Source organism: Tribolium madens, unplaced genomic scaffold, assembly GCF_015345945.1.
Source record: "Tribolium madens isolate multiple individuals breed KSU strain unplaced genomic scaffold, Tmad_KSU_1.1 Scaffold_91;HRSCAF=231;Tcas5.2_LG7, whole genome shotgun sequence".
In the NCBI taxonomy this organism is placed as follows: Eukaryota; Metazoa; Arthropoda; class Insecta; order Coleoptera; family Tenebrionidae; genus Tribolium; species Tribolium madens.
This window is the reverse complement of record NW_025401063.1, coordinates 9,588,681-9,608,965: the sequence shown is the minus strand read 5'-3', so window position 1 is coordinate 9,608,965 and position 20,285 is coordinate 9,588,681. Positions and strand designations below refer to the sequence as shown.

Genomic DNA, 20,285 nt, shown 5'->3' with positions numbered 1-20,285 from the left:
AAACTTTTTTGTGTATGATTTTCAGAATTCTGTTTTTAATTAAATTAAAATCATGGTTTTAATGTATCTAAAAGTAGATTTACCTGTTGTAATATAAGAAAAAGATGTTTTTGTTACCTAATATTTAATTTTTTTTCTTAAACCTTACTCGTAGATAGTTTAACCTTGTAAACCAATGAGTTAGACGGTAAGTATTGATTGTTGCCGACACTTTTTTTTTTGTTTAAACTGTTTATTTTATATCGGTTTTAGTTTTAAATCACGTGTAAAGTACGCAATGTTTCACAAATGACTAGTACGTATTTTAGCTTAAAAGAAAAAAAAAAAAAACTCCTATTATTATGTGTTCAATTAAATTTCTATTCAAAGTGACCTGTAACTAGCCACATTGAGTAATGTAGAAAAATGTAATGTAAGTTGAGAAAACTGCCAATTATTTAGTGTTGCCAATATAATTTCAATATCGTAAATCACTTTAATCAGGCATTTAATTGAACTCATGGTGTAATTTAATTACAATAAGGTGTAATTCAATTACAATAAGGTGGAGCTGAAAAATTATTTTCTACTGTTTCTGTATATCCAATATGTTTAAAATCACCTTTTCGTCATAGTTCTTCCTTTTTTAAAAAAGTCCACTTAGAGTACAATTTTTACTACTCTTTTCACGTTAGCAGAAAGCTTAACCTGCTTGAGAGTTGTTTGTTTCGAATACATGATTCTACTCGTAATAACATGGTTAACTTTAGAATAAAGAAAAATTTTTAGTCGATGCATTGAGTTACTAATTTTACATTTTCGCAGTTGCATTTCGGACATCTTCGTGGTAAGAATAATACAGTCTAAATCAGTTGATTTTTAGATGTGTTCAAAAGTAAGGCCGCTGTTTTCAAAACAATGTCCGCTTGTCAACTTGACATTTGCATTTGCAGCCGCCAAAAGGCCGATTATTTTAAATCAAAGAAAAGTCCGGCCTTAAAATTTCTAAATTTGTAAAAGTATAGGTATAACAGATCGGACTTTCTTTTGATGATAGATAGCATCCTTTTTTTTTTTTGAAAAATAGGCCTCACTTTTTCAAAACTGCAAATGTCATGTTAACAATCGAACTTTGTTTTGAAAACAGCATCCTTACTAGTCCTTACCATCGGAAAATTAACTGATTTAGAACGAACAACTCAATTTTTCTAATTTAACCTTACGGAATTGTACAAGTAAAAATACACGTTTAAGGTAAACACAAGCGAGATGACATGAATTATTAAAAAAAGATAATAGTTACTTTAACATTTAAGTCAACAATATGATGTAACAAGTTGTGTACAAGATCAACTAGAAAGTAGTTCATTTAACTACAAATATTAAATCATATAATCAAATTTCCAAATGAAATCTTCACTAATAGTTATTAAAGAAAAATAATAAAAAATCGTTTTAGTTTGCTTAGCATGAAGTAATAAATTACCCACCATATTTTTTAGTGTCTTCAATGTTAGGTGTGTTGTCATTTGACTTAGTACCTCATGTGATTCGGCAGAAGTCAGTGTAAGCAAGAAGTGATTTAATATCTTTCTTACAATTCGAGTCATTCCAACACAAAATGTACCTAATTAAAGTTTTATTGGTGTTAATATCATTGAATTTGGGTCACAGTGTTGCCGATAATGGTGATTATTTAGTGGAACTCAAATTTGTTTTACGTGAGGAGCGAATCCCAGCCATGATCGGCTATATTTTAACCAATAGTGTCGAACTACATGACATTAAAACTGAAGACATTGTTAAACTGAGCAAATTGGACAAATACGATTTGGATGCCACGATTCGACTTTTGAATTACTTGAACATCACGGCAGAAAATGCATTTACGGTGGACAATCTAGAATACATTCTTCAAAGTTTTGGTATCGAATTTTTGGAGCTGTATCGTGATTTGCAAAAGCGCTTGGATCTCGATGATATCACAGTTTTAAACATCGCAGATGATTTAGCAATCGACAAACTGAAATTTCTAACGGCAATTATCGGAAGCACTAACGTTTACGAGGTTTTAAAATCTGGAAATTATGATAAAAAACATGTGTCTGAAGCTTTAGAAACTGCTAAAAAGACCGAAAATCAGATTTTTACAGCTGGAAGAGATTTTATGTATGACAAAGTTGTAGCTATGGACGCCTCTTCATTTATGACAGTATTGCAAACCAAGTTTGGATGGGACAGGCAAAGCAGTGCTAAGCTGTGCAACGCTTTCAATCTAACGACACGTGATGTGTACGAAGTGGAAAAATTTAAAAACATTTTTGTCAATATTAGCGACAGTTTGAACCAAAATCAAACTTTTGGTGTTTTTGTCGCACCAGACAGACTCGCAGTGCATGAAACGGTTTACAACAGGTCTCTCATTAATGTTGATGAAATCTCGGTTAAAGTAATAGCTAAAGGATTGGAAGTAGTATCATCGAAAAGTCAAAATCTTGGCGAGAAGATTGTTGGTCTAGAAGTTAAAAACGCAGTAACCGATTATGTTGACATTGTTGAGAATTACTACAATTCATCCGAAGAATGTTTTTACGTCACAAAAACAGATGGTGAAATTCGTACGTATCAAGTGGAAATTGGCGAGAGCAGTTTTAATAAAACTGGTGGTCTCCAGTTTAACGTAGGAAGTCCTCTAATTTGTGATGGCCGTCTTTACGGCCTTGTCAGTGAAGAAGTCGAAGAACAAATAATGTTTGACATTTTCTACACTATTGACAATCCTCCCCCTGAAGAATATCACAGCAAGGCCAGTTTTGCGTCCTCAATTATGATAAGCCTATCATTTGGTTTTTTTATTTTGTTGTTGTCGTAATTGTATGCGAGTCAAATATTTGCAAAAGATTGTGACGCAGGTCTTTATCTGAAACTAATTGTTAGCGCGGTGTTATTCTAGTCACCTGTGAAAATAAACACCTAAAAGTAAAACACGTTTATTTCTCCCTCTTCAAACTTAGAACAGTTGCGATTTATCAGTGTTTACAATCAGCATTTTGCTGAACAATCCTGTTAACCTTGACCCTGCGTCCTGTGAATGCGACGGGGGCGCTATTCAGGTCCTTCAGGACGTCGATAACTGTTGCGCAAAGACCTCTTTATTGATGTTTCTCGTTCATGATGGTAGAGTGCGAGCACTTCAAAAATTGGTAAGCGGTTTCTTCGCCAGTTTCTTGCTTCTTAGTGCACTTGTTAACGATTATTTCTATTATCTTGTCGGTCAGGAGAGGATGTTCAATGCGTTTCCGGACTGCGTTTTTCTCAAAGTTGCCTTCTTCGTCTTGAACGCCATTCTGTTTATTAATGCAGAAAAGAAACTCTTTCAGTTTCGGTTCGTCGTCGATAATTCCGCTAGCTGTTTGAAGGGCACGTTCAATGTCCACTTTGGAACTCTTCAAGCACGTAGAGTAGGTGCTTAGAAAAATCTCTTGTTCTCGATTAGAAAGGCTAAATGCCTAACGGTTGACAGTACAATTACAGTTTTATCGAATGGGGAAACTTACAAAAATTCCACATGCTACAGTGATGACCGACATAAAGAGTAAATATTTCATATGGGTGTATGCGCCAGAGAGGGATACTGTTTTTTTTATAACTGGTAATTTTGTAAGTTTCATGACAACACGATGATATGAATGAAAGGCTAATGAAGGGATAATGACATTTTTGTCAATTTCACTTTGACATAGAGGAAACCACGAAACCATTGACACAAGAATCTATTTATATCAAAGGTATTTTAGGTAGAGCGGAATTCATTCTGCCGTCACCAAGAAGTACGAGAAATGAATTGACTTAATAATTATTTAACTTTAAAAGCTCTCCTAAGCTCCTAAATTGATATTTGATAAAAATCTGACTCGAAATAAAAAAAACTTCTAAATTAATAAGATTGTTTAATAATTTATTACAAATTGATCCACGTACAGTCTATTTTTTTATCTTATGGTGGGAGGTGTGAATCAAGAACACGACATAACCTCCGTCTGTTTTTAACATTTGACAGCTTTTTACTAAAGTCAAAAAGTAAAGATTCTCTATGGAATTAGGATTTTTATAAGGTTTTAATTACAATTGTTATGATGATACAGAGGGTATAAACATTAGCCTCAAAACGTCAAAACAGTTTTCCCCATTAAAATTGAAATTACTAATGACCTACGTGAGGATAAGACACAATTTTGACGAAAAACTAACTTTTTGTCTAAAACTAACAAAAAAAGGATCAAAAATTTTATTAAAAGTCTAATATATTACAATTTTAGAAGTATATTTTAAAGTAAAATACTTAAGCGACAAAAACAAACACCATTCCGCTGGCTTTCCTACGGAGTTAGGCCGTGACTCTCAGCCAGCAAACGTGTAACGAATTGGCTTGTGTGATACGAGCCATGCATCATATTGACTGTTGTCAATAAATTCTAAAACAATTTCTTTTAGTTGATTTTATATCATTATTTGCTTTATTTTATCTACGACCATTACATAATACGTTTGTAATTTACGTAATTAAAGGTACATTATGCTACTCGTAAATTACACCTGCGACTTATCATAAATTACATACAGATCTGTCATTATAATAAATATAAAACTTGTAAGTAGAAAGCGTTTTATTAAAAAGCAGAGAAAAATTATTCCAAGTCCAAAATCAAGAGAAAAATGAACTTTTCTTTCTACTGAGTTAGAATAATGAAGTTTTAATTACAGATTTGCTGGCTTCAAGTAAAGCAAAAACTTTTTTTCCTTTGCAGTTTTGGCGTAAAATCAAAGATAATTTTTTTTCCTCGTGTAAACTCAATCCAGAGACATACTGTATACTTGTACTCATACTTTTCTTTATAACATATAGCTTTAAAAATAAAAAAAATAAACAAAAAAAACTATTAAGTGTTATAAATTTTATAGGTTTGGTGATTGAAAAAGAAACAACAGGAACTCCTTTTGAACTTCTTTATTTCTTCAGGCTATTTTACAGACTGACTATACTATTCCACATTTGCACAAAATTCACCCTCACACATTCAAATGGGCCAATTAGCTCCAAGCATTCTTCTAACGTTCAAATCTCTACACCAATCATTACTATTTTAGCCACCTGCTAAATATTGCTTCCCACGCTCGCCAAATATCTTGCACCCTTGACCCACACATGTTCCTTAATCCCTTACATCCTGAGGACCACTCAAAAAGGCGACTCTATGTCGCCACATGCAGACCACCCATACTCAAACACCCAAACACCCCCTTACAATTACAAATAACTATATTATAAGTATTATTTGTCTATTTTTTCTGACAACGCAAATTATTTCAGCCCTGAATATTCCGTAGTCTTGAAAGTTCTATCCTGGCGCCTCCACCATATCTCATCGTTAGATTGGTCAAAATAGAATTGAGTAACAAACAAATCTATACCACAAAAAAATCAGTTTTAGATAGGTATAATATATTTTGCTGACTAATATAAAGAACTTCAAAAACAAAGTCAGCAACGGCGTAAAAATATGATTGATAATATTACTGTTGATAATGAAATTCAGATAAATATTTATAAAAGGAATTTCTTTCTTTCAACCAAAAACACTGCTTTAAATTTGTTTGTTTATGTAAGAATCTAAAAGATAATAAACCTAAATTTCTTCTTAAAATACCGACTTATGCATAAAGAAATCTTAAATAATTAATTTTTATTAATTTCTTACAGATTGTTGCTCGTAACTACAGGGTGTTTCACACAACTTTACGAGGCTTGCGCCTAATGTACGTACCCAAATATACAAAAGTCACAAGACACTTGATACAAAATTACACGTTTAATTATTTAATTTTTGGAAACCCATGACACATCAAACTAATCACTGTTTCATTAATATCATTAAACTGCAGTTTTTCAAAAACAATTGTCATTTGTTTTATCAAGAGATGGCATGAATATAATTCTAGTTTATCTATCTTAATCACTAACTAACAAAAAACTTTGTAATTTTTTAAAGGGTGAACAAACTAGAGCTGATTATCCAAAATTTTTAAATTTGTAATCGAGTTCGTATCGGAATATGTATTATTGATTGCATCTTACAGGCGCAGGCCTCGTAAAATTATGTGAAACACCCTGTATATTGCCTCGCATTATAGTATATAGAAAAAATTCAAACAAACTGAGTAACAGACAATATCAAATTCATAAATATATTATGTATTTAAAGACGAACGCAAAGCCTCTCATCTTCGTTTACGCTTCTATGTCTTTTCAAATTAACTGAGAGAAGCACCAACAAAACGCTTTAATATCGCATAAACAAGCTCGAAAGAGCAATAACATGACGGCTTTGAAAAACTCTTAATCCAGCTGCCCACTCTGTTAATATTAACATTTGTGTTTCGTTCTGATCCCAGTAACAAGCTCATCCATTAAAGCCTCTCGCTATACGAAGTCACAAAAAGACAACTTTAACAATAGGATAAAAACCCTTATCACTGATTTAAAACGGAATCGAACACACCTTGTCCTGTAAAATGTACGCAAGCGCGAGCGTCGGGACGCCGTTCAGGGCTCTATCCAAGCTCAGTGTAAACTGAGAAGTCGCTTGTGTCGCTGTATCCGGATAAAGGGTTGCGAGGTGTAATGTAAGTTTGATGTAAATGCATGAGAAAGGTGCACAAGATGGGATTGTCTGCACTTTTTTATTAAAAGAAACTAAACCGGAAGGGTGTAGGCCAAGGAGTTGGAGGGGTCAATTATCTACTTTCCGCCAAAAAGCAATTATAACGGAACCTGATAACCTGCCATGAATGGGAGGTGATTAATGCGTTGGAAGCGAGTCATCACGTGTTCTTTGTTGATAATCACCAAATTTTCGCTATTATTTTACTATTTTTTATGATTGTTGTCGCACAATTAAAAGCACTCCAGCCTCTTTGGAAACTTATCAAAACCTCTTTTATGAAACTCCAATCCATCACAAAACTTATTTCATTATAAAGCCGAGAAGAAGTGAATTTATTGCTCCCCAACGCTCCAATGCAAGAACAAGATAAACCTTCTTTGCTATAAGACGATTCCAACTATTCGGAAATATGTTACAACATATCGAATCATTCAGCAAACTTATATTACAACCGATGCGTAAAAATTTCTATTGAAAGCATTTCAATGTAGACGCGTTGCTTCTTTGTTATCGTGGATGTCGACAAAAGACCATTCATGAATTTGCAATCGTCGAATTGATCGTGCGACTTTAAAAGTACAACTTCGATTTTTTACAAGCACGCAAGTTGAAATTCCAAGATAAACGATTTGGGTCATCTATCAATGGCAGGACTATTCCCAGAAGACGTTACGGACAAAATGTAAATGTCCTGGGTTTGTTAGCATCGTTGCGTGTCAATTTGACAAATAACGTTGCTCTAAGTGACACATTTAGCCGCAGAAGGAAACAAAATTTAATTATTTGCTACGGCTGCAAGAAAACAAGAAAATGCCTTTGGTATAACATAGAATCAATAATATTGCAAAGTGTTTCAATTGCGAAAAGTTTCATTTGGCGCAGGTGGTCACAATGGGAATATACTATATATACTATATATACTAGCTATACTAGCTACTATACTATACAGGCTGTTCCGTCTAAACCCCACATTAAAAGTATCAGGAGTTCGAATAATCATATTTGTTTGAAAATTGGTGCATATCTATAATGCATTAAGTCCTTCTAAATGAAAATATTTTCAAGATAGCGGCACTTCCGGTTATACCGGAAGTCGGTCTCAACTTTCCTATTTTAAATGTAAAAGTATATTTTTTACTGCGTTTTTGAATTAATCGGGTTATTTTAAGGGAGTTTTTATCAGCTTTTCCTATACTTAAATTTTTCAAAAATTTTTGGATCTGCACCTTCCATTTTAAATTCGGTAACTCTGCTATTTTTTAAAATTTAAAATTTAAAAAAATAGCAGAGTTACCGAATTTAAAATGGAAAGTGCAGATCCAAAAATTTTTGAAAAACTTCAAATATTTCGAAAACAGCTAAATTTAAGTATAGGAAAAGCTGATAAAAACTCCCTTAAAATAACCCGATTAATTCAAAAACGCAGTAAAAAATATACCTTTACATTTAAAATAGGAAAGTTGAGACCGACTTCCGGTATAACCGGAAGTGCCGTCATCTTGAAAATATTTTCATTTAGGAGGACTTAATGGTTTATAGCTATGTACCAATTTTCAAATAAATACGATTATTCCAACTCACAATACTTCTAATATGGGGTATTGACGGAACATCCTGTATACTAGCTGAGATCAGGTAGTTACATTTTGCCGTTATAGACAATATGACTAATATGACCTACCTTTAGTTTACAATATGTACATACAGGTGCGCCAGAACTCGGGCCCCAGAGAAAATTTTCAAGTAAGGAAAGATACCAGGAACATGAAAAAAATGTTTAAAAAAATTCTATTTGTCAAAAATTTTTTACATTTATTTTTTGACATTTGGCATTTTTTTATATTAATGATACTGATGATATTGTATATGTTTTTTTACAATTATTTAGTAAAGGGACAAAAATTTTGCCAACAAAAGCCACAAATAATATTGAACAGAGTTACAATTTAGGATACAGCGTCCTTGATTCCTCTTTTAATAGCTTATAGCAAAAAAACTTGGAAAATTATTTTTCCTACAGAAATAAACAGAGTAAAAGTGCAAACTTTAAACTCTCATTACTTCGAAATTTTTATAGATAAAATTTTTTTAACATTTTTTCCATGTTCCTGGTATCTTACCTTATATAACATTTTTCTCTGGGGCGCGAGTTCTGGCGCACCCTGTACATACACAAGATTCATAGAGTAACTAAATTTTTTACTCAATTTTTTATAATGACTTACGGGGTGCCTGTTCAAAAACATGCACTTTATTATCATTATGAGAAATTTTTCTCAAAAATAATAAATTGACAAAAAATTTAATAATAATCTAATTTTAATAATAATTTAATAAATAATATTAACATATAAATGTGTTATTTATTTGTCGATATTTGATCGTTATTTGATCATATCTCTAGTGTCTCTATGCTTGTTATGGCAACGATAAGTCTAGACCGTTAAAAGACGTTTTTAATTGTTACGCATGTTGCTATATAAAAGGTAGACTCGAAAGGCTACTTGCGTCTGAAATTTGACATTATTTGGCATTATGATTTAGAATGATTTTTCGAAAATCTTTTAAAACATATGGCCGATACGTTTATAACAGACGCGAGTTTACAAACTTCAATCATGTCCGTTATTTGCTACATATCGGTCTTATGACGTTAGTAATAACTACATGTATTAATTTTTATAAAGAAAATTAATATTCTAATCTTGAGATGATAAATCAAGATAAGTGAATAAATAAATTTATGAACATTTTGTGTCAATGTTAATTTTTGGGTGAAATGTTTCGCACTTAATATCTCGAGGCGCGCCGCTCTGCGTCATCTCGCGTTTAATGTTATTTATTATTTTTCTTCATTCATGCAAGGCATAATCTGGGTCAAGTATTAATTCATTTGTGGTAGACAATGTTTAAATTATTGAGTGGGTCATCGAATTACCACGCGTTATATTCCTTGATCGATTAGTGGTTGGTTTGAAGGTGTAAATCAATCATAGTTTACAGCGTCATTAATCTTCCAATTACAAGGAAGAATAACGGAAGAACTGAACAAAATTCAGACAATTTGTTGCGTTCCTACACACAAAACAGGGAAATTGACAATGTTTACCTAATTTCCCGTCACGGCAGGCAATCAATAAAAACACTTACGTGTTTACCCACTGAACACATGCACGTACAAAACGAATTAGTTGTGGAAGAGATTAAGGGTAATTATTGAGCATTATGTTGGCTGCAGATTAATTCGCTTATTTTGCGGCAAATTGTAATTAAGGATTCATTGTGAAAAGACAATTTAATCAAGTCCTTGCGGATTTTTCCCTCGGTGTACTATTTACTAATAGATTATTTATGTCTTGTGGCCTTGGGCTATACCCATGACACTCTGAATAATACAGTGTGTTATATTTATTGGGTGGTGCAATGTTTTCTGGCAATCCTGCTGCGTAGTTGTGGGAAAGAAATTATTAATAAAGTTTTTTATATTTACATGGAATAATCCAGCTTTTATATTATGTAAACAATACCGAGAAAATTGCATAAACAATCATTTGTTTATTTACAAGCAGAGTATGGTCGATTGATTTCGCCACCTCTGACTTCGTTATTGACTTGTTTATAATAATTTTCACATTGCGACTATACTTAATATTAATTATGTCCGGTCGATATTTGGGAAAATGACGTAAATAACATTTGCGGACAATTCGTCGAATCAATAAAGAAGGAGGATACAAACTGAAGAGAATATTATATTGACTAAGTACTGACTGCTCTCAGTGCTCTCTGCCCTCTGGGATGCATCATATTTCATTTACAATGCTTTTAAAGACGTGCTCTATAAAACATTTATATGTTTGGTTTAGTGTGATTCTAGCGGAATGAGAGAAATACTGAGAATTTTCCTCGTAGATTTGTTTTATCTATACATTTGACGTATATTGCAGTTCTGCCTGCATACTATAAGAGTTTGCAAATAATAACGTTTTATTCAAACGTAGGAAATTTCTCGTCTTATTTTAGATTAATTGAAAAGAGAGAAGAGTGCTAGGTACTCTTTCACTAGTGAGTTACAAATAAATCTGAATTGTCTGGTTCAGTTTTGATTTTTAATCAAGACAAACATACTCTGTGTTTGTCTTATTATTTATATAATATACGAGTATTATATGATTGTAAACTAATACTCAATATTAAAACTTATCTCTTTTTTTGAAAAAACGTGTTGAGTTGTAACACGATAAAGTGGGGCTCGTAATTTAGTTTTGTGATGGGAGGTAATTATTCACTTGTTAAAGTGCTGCACCAGGAAATGCAATATAATAATAGCTAAATAGGAAACAACAGACTTTTGTTCGAAATTATAATAAGACTCTTAGTTTTATTACTTCATTTTTTAGCACGAGTTTACTTTTTATGCACTTCGTAATCAAAACACTGTTTTCTGTTAAAGTAATTAATTCAGAAAACAATAACTGTGCTTAAAAACACAAATTGGGCTGCTTTATAATATAATTATTTTTACAAAATCTTTTGTGCTGTGAGAACGAAAAAAATTCGAATTGTGTTAATCAATTGGACAGCAAAATTAGTTTTACGAATTCAAAAACTAAATTTCTAGTTGATTTTCTAACTATTTTATAAACGTAAAACTAAGAGAGTTTTCAGCAATTTAGTATGAAAGCTTTAATTAATTAATTAGGAAATTCATGTTGGGCATTTTGTCAGTTAAAACTGTAGTGCTTAGTTTGAAATCATAATTTAGTTTGACATTTGCAATGTGTGTATTTTCAATAAACTTTCTGTTCTGTTAATAAGTGAAGTAAAAAGTAATATGACACTAAGATTTTTTTTGTATTTCTTCTGCAGAAACGCAATTTGCAGCAGTACTTACTAACAGAATAATAATTGTTAGAAAAGTGTAAACAATATCAAAGTAAAATAAAACAAGCAAGGAAGAAATTCAATACTTTAGCATTTAAATTAAATAATGATTACGTTATAACTACAAAGTGATTCACAATGAATGAATCTGTTGGCAATCCTGACTCTAGTTTTTAAATGAAGTACGCTTTTGATTAACAACAATTCAACAATCAATTACCAAAAATACTTCCAAATCTGTTACCAACAGACATAGTCTTTCTAGATCACTTCATATAATGCTATTGTACTTTATTATATGTATTTTAGAACTATGAACCGGTTTCTAAGTATCCAAAAGCGGGCATAATTTGGCTTATACAGGGTCGCTAAAAAGTATGGATACAACTAAATATTATAAAAGCTTTTTATCAAAACTTATTGAAATTTGGTATATGCTTAAAAGCATTTAAATTCTAGCGCCTCAAATGAGGGGGCTACAAGGCTAACTTGATTTTTTTTTTAATGGCAAGAAGAGTCGAATTTAATATTTTTAAGATCTTTTTTTTCTGAGTTCTGTAATGTAGCACATGCACTCGCACATGCATATCTTATTTTAGTCGTAAATTATTTAACTAATTAAATTTTGAAAAATGTAAATTTTTTTAGCCTTGGAAATGTTGTCTTTATCTATCGTTAGTTCTTTGCCATCTGAATTTTGACTAAAAGACAAGTAAACTGTACTCTGCTAAACAGTTCTGAAAATATTTAGCTGTATCCATACGTTTTAGCGATCCTGTATACATAGACACCCTTGGGTTTTTTCTTATACTTAACCAATTCTTCTATTAAACTGAATCGCATGGTATCCATATAACCACGTTAAAATAGGCGATCTTAATTTTTGTAAATATTAAATTATTCTTATTTAAGAAAAACAAAACGCTGTGCAAAATACAGTAAAACGTTGAATGTACCACAGGCATAATTGTCAATTATGGCCCTCAGGGAATTAAAAGCCCCCTAAAGTCGAGCATTAAACATCTCTTCGAGTCATAATCTCCTTGTTATGCTCTTGGTTCATAAATAATTATTAATTTTTTGTAAAATAATAGTTTTCATACTGGCTTTTTATCTGGGAGGGTAATCAAATTGATCAAAAATCATCTTGTTGTGAAAATAGTAATTTAAAAGCGATCCAAGTTACAAAATTTAAAAAAATAATTATTTTTTTAATATCACAATAAAGTACATAATACAATACCAGGTGAACAAAAAGTATGGAACATCATTTGCTTAAACTATTTATTTTTTTTTTTAAACTAATTGATAAATGATAAAGTACTATAAAATAATGTAACGTTTTTTTAAGAAGAAGTTTTATTTAATTTTTTTGTTTTTGAGTTCTGCCAAATGTTTGAATTGTTTTAAAACTTTTTTTTATAAAGGTAATGATCTAATAAGGATTACAACTACATACCTACATTTTATTCAATTTTCCCAAAAAAAAACCGCATGGTTTATATACTTTTTGTTCACCTTGTATATAGTTTTGTTTGCAGAAGTTGTAAACAACAAGAAACTCAAGATACTGTATATAGGTTTTATGTTTTGATCTAATCAATATGTGTCAAATGCCAGAAAATACCTACCTGTTTAGTTCGATGATTTGTTTATTGATTTGACCTGAGTTGGTGGTCACTTTTAAACTTTAGGTCATTATCTAACTAAAATAAATTTTAAATGACTAAATATAGTTTATGTTTATGTATATTTTTTTAAAATGGTTTTTTAATAAAGTTTTTAGTATACTTTTGCTACTTAAACAAGAGTCTGAAAAATTTATTTAAGCCTATAAAATATTTGCTTATTTTTTTAGCGTCGTTCACCTTCGACTTCGACAAGTTGGTCTAAAGGGTCAAAACAACGTTCAACTTTTTTGTAAACTCGATTTTATCAACTAAAGACTCTCTTTTGGGCTTAACAACAACTAATGAATAACAAGTCAAAGAAACATTCATTCGGGCTATTAAACTTCAAAGTCGTTCTCAGCAATTTGCATATAAACTTGTTTGTAGAGTCAATTTAAGATGTCCGTTACGAAAGTTTTGCAAGCTAATTGAGTTATACTCGACACATACCACTTTTATTATTTCTCGTTCAAACCAGATGAGGTGCAAATGCTAAAACGCCATTTTCACTTTTGTACGTAATCAATACTAAGACCTTGATCTAGGTATATTTTTATTTAATTGCACGTATAGTTAATTGTTATACAACACCATTTGTACGATAAGGGAATCTCGACAGATGAAGCTCCAAAAGCTTCCGGTGATTGATCTCGAGCTGAATGGAAAATCCTCGAGTAAATCCAAACAATAGAAGCAGAAGTTTGTGTTGATTAGTTGCTGCCAGTCACGAATTGAAATAGGTCTGTACATACACTTGTATCAGCTTGTTTAATTCTGACTAGGGTGGAGGAAATTGCAGAAAGTTGGACTGATCTCTGTCCCCAGAGAAACTATAAAGCTTAAAAACAAGGGCACTTTTTGCGAGTCAGGTTTTCATATAGTTTTTTTATTTTGAGTCATCACAAACTAAAACTAGTCTCATGACCCAATAACCTGCCTTTCAATTTTTTCACCACTGTCACTTCAATTTACAATATTTCCCCAGCTTTATGAAAGCCGTAACTCTTTTAATAAAACATGAGATGGAATCGAGAGGATTCCTTCAAATATGTTTGGCCACTTTGCGATTGTCCCACTCAATTCTCTCTTTTATGCTTCTTTTTATGGGTCTTTAAAGCCGTATCCGCTGAATAACCCGAGGGTAAGATGCAGCTAAGTTAATTAGGCGCAAACTGTTGAACTTTGTTAGAGAGGCCATAGAGCATACAACTTTGCAATACTGCATGAATTGGGACAGTTTGAAAACGTGTTTGAAATTTCGTTATCCGACGATAAAAAACAGTGGGTTGTGTGTACTCAGTCGAGAAGCTTTGAACCGAATTGAAATTTCCACGGATTTTGCTTGTTCATATTTGTTGGTAATAAATTTTTGTTTGAAACGAAACCGAATCAGTAAATGGCTGAATAAATGAAACGACGGCTTTTATTTTATTTATCTCGATTGCGCGTGCTGAAACGTTAATTGTGCTGTAAAAACTCAATATGATGCAAACAAAATCATTATTATTAACATAAAACTAATGTATTTTTGGATTTAAAAATAAACTTTTCTAAAAATCATAATAATATTATAAACAGTAATAAATTAACGCAGGTAAGTAATTATATTTCTCATTAATTGTGGCACCAGGACTGGAACAAGGTACAAGGTCTTTAGCTTTAATAAACTTAGGAAAGAATAGTTTTTGAACAATAATGACGAATAATGAAAAAAGTTTTTTAATTATTGAGAGATTTCTTGATAAAAACACTATTCAACTTTTAAATTTTAAATAATACCAAGATTATCATTATTTTGGCCAAGCTCGGTATACTGGTAGGTGGTAAACATATCAGATTCTTTAATTTGTCATTAGTTAATTTAATTAAAAAAAAGTTTTATTTAATTTATTTTGCATTTTACTCATTACATAGTGGGTAGCATGAATAAAATGTAGCAAAAGTTTTTACTATAGTTTTGTCTCTTTCTTTCTCATAAAATTTAAATTACGTGTATCTTTTACTATTGCAAATAGCAGCATTTACTTAACTTTATTCATACGGCCCACTGACTAGAATTTTTTTGATTATCATTATCGAATATCAAATTAAGGTATTATTGGTATTATTTACAATGTAAAAGCTGAATAGTGTTTTTATGAGGCAATATCTCGGTAATTAAAAAACTTTTACTGACTTTTTTTTCACTGTTTCTCATTGTTGGGCAAATTAAGACTCACCCTGTATATTACTTATTTTAACCCTTTTTACTTTTAGTCGAAATAAGAAATACAAAAGCTACCCGGTGTTGAGCTTCCATTATTACTTCTCTAATGAAAGAAATGTGACGTTAAAGAAAATTCTTTTTCGAGATTTTGATGGAAAAATATTTTTATAATTTCCGCATCTTTGAGTGTAATGAGTTGAGTGGACCCGTCACGTGTTTCTATGTAAATTTCAGGAATAAATTATTCTATTTTTAGAAAGGTTGATGCTTCTTTGGCGTTTTTATTTTCCTGTTTTAATTGATTTGAATTGCGAATTGGGTGTTGCCCTCACAGAGTGTGAATATGGCTATAGCTTTAAAATATTAAGTTGTTAAAAAAAAGCTGTGCTTCCATGAACAATACTTTCATCAAATTATCGAAATGTTTTGCAACAAGCTTATAATAAGATTTTGATTTTAGAAATTCAGCCATTTACTGCTATGTTTCTCAAAACTTTCCGACTTCAAACTTTCTGAAATTAGCGACGTTTATAAAAATTAACGTCCATTTATAACAATAAAAATTCACTTGCAACTCAAACAATCTGCAATTATATTATATACTGAGTTAAGGGTTTTGGTCTTTGTTTACCAATAATTAATATTTAGAAATTATACCAACCGTATATTCGTAAATATTACAAATTTTGCTGCAGATATCGTAAATTTATCTCGTCGTTTAGTATCCCCAGTGGACACATTCTCTTCTCATACCACGTCTCTTTTTGAATTTTTCAACCTTTATTGATTTTTCTTTTAGTACAAATTTACTTTTATGTTTATTGTCCGTCGATTCTCAAATGACGCGGAGTGGCTTCCCAAAAGCATTTGTACAGCAAGTAAGCTGTTTCATCGTTATTTGCTCCTTTTTTATCCTTGCAACTCATGTAAATCTTTATTGCTTCGTCCTTCTTCATGTCTTTAGGCACCTTTTTTCTGAGTACATCGACTTGCAACTGACCAGACTGGTTTACTATTCCTACCGAAAGCAGCATGCAACCGAAATATTTCTGAGTTTGAGGGTCGTTTGAGAATTTCCCATTTCGGACTTTAGCAATCACATCAGCGTTTGCTCCGGAGGAAGCGAGACACTTCTTATGGAAGTCTTCTTGTTTTGCTGCGGTCTACAGTACTAACTTTAGATTAATTCCAAAGAGATAGGGTTTTTACCTGTGCCAACAGAAGCGTATTGATTACGATAAGAAGCACGAGACGATTTTCCATGACTGAAGAGTGACTGCCGGAAATAAGTGTAAATTGGTTTTATAGCTTTTAAGAGGAAATTGTTTTGTTATCGGTTCTCAGTTGCCGTCATTTGGATAATTAAGGGTTCCGATTACAATAGTGAATGTTACAATTTTGTGGTTTATAACAATATAATTCAATTTAACATAATTGAACAGAAATAAATTACCTACAATTTTTTTAACATAAAATAAGTATTTTAATAGTAATTGTTGTACCAAGGGCATAATAAAGAGATTATGACTCAAAGGAATGTTTGACGTTATTAGACATTTAATTTCCTGAGGGCCATTAGCGACAATTACGCCCGTGGTACATACAACGTACTATTGTACATATTTTTTTTGGTGTAAAAATTGAGATCAAGTGTGTTATAAATGGTTATAAAATTCTAGCGCTTATAAAAGCCAAATTATGCCCGCTTTCGGGTGCTTAGAGACAAGTTTATAGTTACAAATACAATAATAGTTATTTATTGTACCTATAAGTGTTTTACGCCTAGAAAGTATTTTTTCACACAAGAATTTTTATCACTGAGGCGTTAGCTCCAATGTTTAAATGAATAACATACGACTAAAACACGAATGTAATACAACGTTTTATTCGCAATCAATTTAATTAAAGAATAATTTGATATTTTAATATTACACTGACTGTTATGTGAAAACTCAATGAAACTTGGAATTTGGTTGTGGCTAAAATGTATTTTGCATTCGTGTTTCAGTCACTTAACTTGGTGTAAATATAAGAATGTGAGTGTTAATAATAATGTTATAGATAGTTATTAACGAATGTATGTACATACCAGGTGAATAAAAAGTATGGAACCAATCGATTTTTTCGTAAACTAAGCACTTTACGAAAAAAATAATTAGTGTAGCGTAAAGTCCAATTAAAATGTGACCATTTATCAAGAATAACATTTTTCGAAATTTCTTTTAGTTTTCGAGTTCTGGAAAAAAAAATTTTAAATGGCAACCCACCATGGTAATTTTTTTAATTAAAGATTATGATCTAAAAATGACCTCTAATTAAATAAAATTGTTTTTTAGCCAGTACTTTTTTTTTAATTAATTGTGAAAATTGCGTTCCGAGCTCATCACGAAGATTTTCCGATCTTAACCGAAGTGGTTGTTTCATACTTCTCATCATGGGAGAGCGCTGATTTCTATGCAGGTGCTTTGGGGTGGTTTCGAATCGACTAAAAATAGAAGAAAATGATTTGTTTTTACATTTTTTGATCCATCCGGAACCACTCCTGCACCAAAAACCGGACTCTCCAACGACCAAAGTCATGAAACGACTCCTTCGTTCAAGTTCGGAAAATCTTCGTGATGGGCTCGGAACGCAACTTTAACAAATTATTAAAAAAAAAGTACTGACTAGAAAACAATTCTGTTTAATTAGAGGTCATTTTTAGATCATAATCTTTAATTAAAAAAATTACCATAGTGGGTTGCCATTAAAAAAAAAAAAAAATTCCAGAACTCGAAAACTAAAAGAAATTTCGAAAAATGTTATTCTTGATAAATGGTCACATTTTAATTGGACTTTACACAACACTAATTATTTTTTTTTTGTAAAGTGCTTAGTTTACGAAAAAAATGCTTGGTTCCATACTTTTTATTCACCTGGTATGTACTTACATACCTAGTAATGTAATCTCACAACAGCCGCAGATGTCAATTGAAATACGAGCGAGCTTGCGAGTTATAAACAATTTTTTTTAAATATTTTTTTCTCGTAGGTATTTGCCACATAAAAGATACTTTTAGTAAAATAAGTTTTTTTTGAAAATTCCGAAGGCATACTTTTCAAAACTAAAAATATGATAGAAATTAAATTAGACCAAGCGGGGCTGATTTTCAAAAAGTAAAAATTTAAATCGTTATTTTTTTATCTCTTACAAGAGTATATTATAATTATAGCATAGTTGTTGCTCTTGACTTTGATAAAAGATACAAAGATTAGCATTAATTTTGTAGAGATATGCAAAATATATGTTCAGTACATGAACGGTGAATAAAGATTTACATATAGATATTGCAAAAACTAATTTATTTTTTGTGACAGTGAAAAAGATTATAAGTAGTACATGCTGTCAGAAAAATTCTATTTTAATATTATTGATCGTTTTGTTTTCAATTGTAATTTTTTATGAAATTTCAACCTCGGTTTATTTTTTTTTTTTTTGAATGATTCTCAAGAGAGCGAACTTTGATTTTATTATATGAATTCACCTATTTTGCATTTACAAATTGCCCGACTTTTCCAATAGGAGCAAAGACTCATTAACAGTAAACAACAGAAATATTCAACGCTGCACCAGAATGATCTTTTGTGTGTTAGTATAGGAAAGAGAATAATGAAATCAAATATAAATTACAAAAGTTCAAATGATCTTTTTGAACAGACTTCAGGGTCAGGATATAAGTAGTGCGAATGTAGACAATAAATTTATTGGTAGGTCAGAAGAGCGAGTGTGGGCTAGATAAAATGTGACGGTTTCGAAGATGCTATTGGAAGGTATCGACCTGGAAAATAACGCAGTGGAAATTTATTGGAATGAGGGGCTTGACAATATTAAAATTTGTGATACAGGTTTGTTAATAAAAATAATGTAGAATCGTATTCAACTATTCAAAAAGTCACTTGAGAAATAAGCCTATTCAAGCATTAAAATCACTATAATTATTTATGCAAACTAGTAGGAACAAGTTATGTCAGACGGCGGGCGTCACGAGTGAACTCAGTGCAAATGAGTAAGCGGAAAAGGTCGTTATGTAATTATTATTGTTGTGGTCATGCATCTTATAATTCTATTAATATTAAGTTTATTCAATTATTTCTAAGAAGCGTCTGGAAATTTAAACACTTTGGACTTTGAACGACACCGTTTTGATTTGTTGTTACTAAATAGTGTGGATTAAAAAAAACAGAAGTGGGTAACCAGTAAGAAGAAAAAACTTGTTAGATATATGGAGGATCAAAATTTGAATACGGTGATCGAATAATTTTATCATCAACGTGTCCAATTAATTTTTTATTAGTCTATAATTATTTACATTATTGATTAGCAATTTCAGGCTACACAATAATCAATATGAACAATATCATTTTTAGTTTTTATTTGCTCTCACATTATACTGTTTATTGCATTTTAATGTACAGTGAAACTATTAAAAGCATTTATTACATGAGCAGTGTTGAAACAAGTTCACAAGGATAATTACCATTAGAAAACGCTTTAGGTAATGCACCTTAATGTATGCGTCCCTTTAAGATAAGACCGGGGCATTATCCTTGATGCCCGTTACTATATCGACCGGTGCATGTACATATTTCTGTTTCCACTGTTTTGTTGAAAATGGAGAACCAATTTCAGTTTAAAGTTTCAGACATTTTGGGATGGGATTTAATCTTAGGGGAGGATATTAAAGGATCAGCTTTATTACTTTACTCATGTTTTACCACTCTCGACGTTTTAAATAAATTATTGCCGTAACAGCATCTCAAGAGATAACTTGAAGGTGTATA

The 20,285-nt window shown here is 31.4% G+C and overlaps 3 protein-coding genes across 5 annotated transcripts in view; 1 reads left to right on the top strand and 2 right to left on the bottom strand.

The window, feature by feature from the left end:
- Positions 1-2,953: 2,953 nt before the first annotated feature.
- On the bottom strand, positions 2,954-8,965 carry LOC123011818 (B1 protein-like). The gene is made up of 3 exons (XM_044409458.1): positions 8,930-8,965; positions 3,537-3,752; positions 2,954-3,488 (listed from the first exon to the last, which is right to left on the bottom strand). The coding sequence occupies exons 1-3, from the start codon at positions 8,963-8,965 to the stop codon at positions 3,132-3,134; spliced, it is 609 nt and encodes a 202-aa protein (XP_044265393.1). The 3' UTR covers positions 2,954-3,131.
- Positions 3,014-20,285, top strand: part of LOC123011956 (calbindin-32) — a 42,676-nt gene continuing 25,404 nt past the window's right edge. For 2 of the 3 annotated variants that reach the window (XM_044409688.1, XM_044409686.1), the window contains exon 1: positions 6,612-6,663. The gene's annotated coding sequence lies outside the window, so the exon portion shown is untranslated. Of the gene's footprint in view, positions 3,183-6,611; positions 6,664-20,285 lie in introns of those variants that run through there. The other variant, XM_044409687.1, reaches the window with a different exon arrangement.
- On the bottom strand, positions 16,186-16,727 carry LOC123011962. Its single transcript, XM_044409695.1, has 2 exons — positions 16,674-16,727; positions 16,186-16,627 (listed from the first exon to the last, which is right to left on the bottom strand). Exons 1-2 carry the CDS (start codon positions 16,725-16,727, stop codon positions 16,283-16,285), a joined length of 399 nt encoding a protein of 132 aa, XP_044265630.1. The 3' UTR covers positions 16,186-16,282.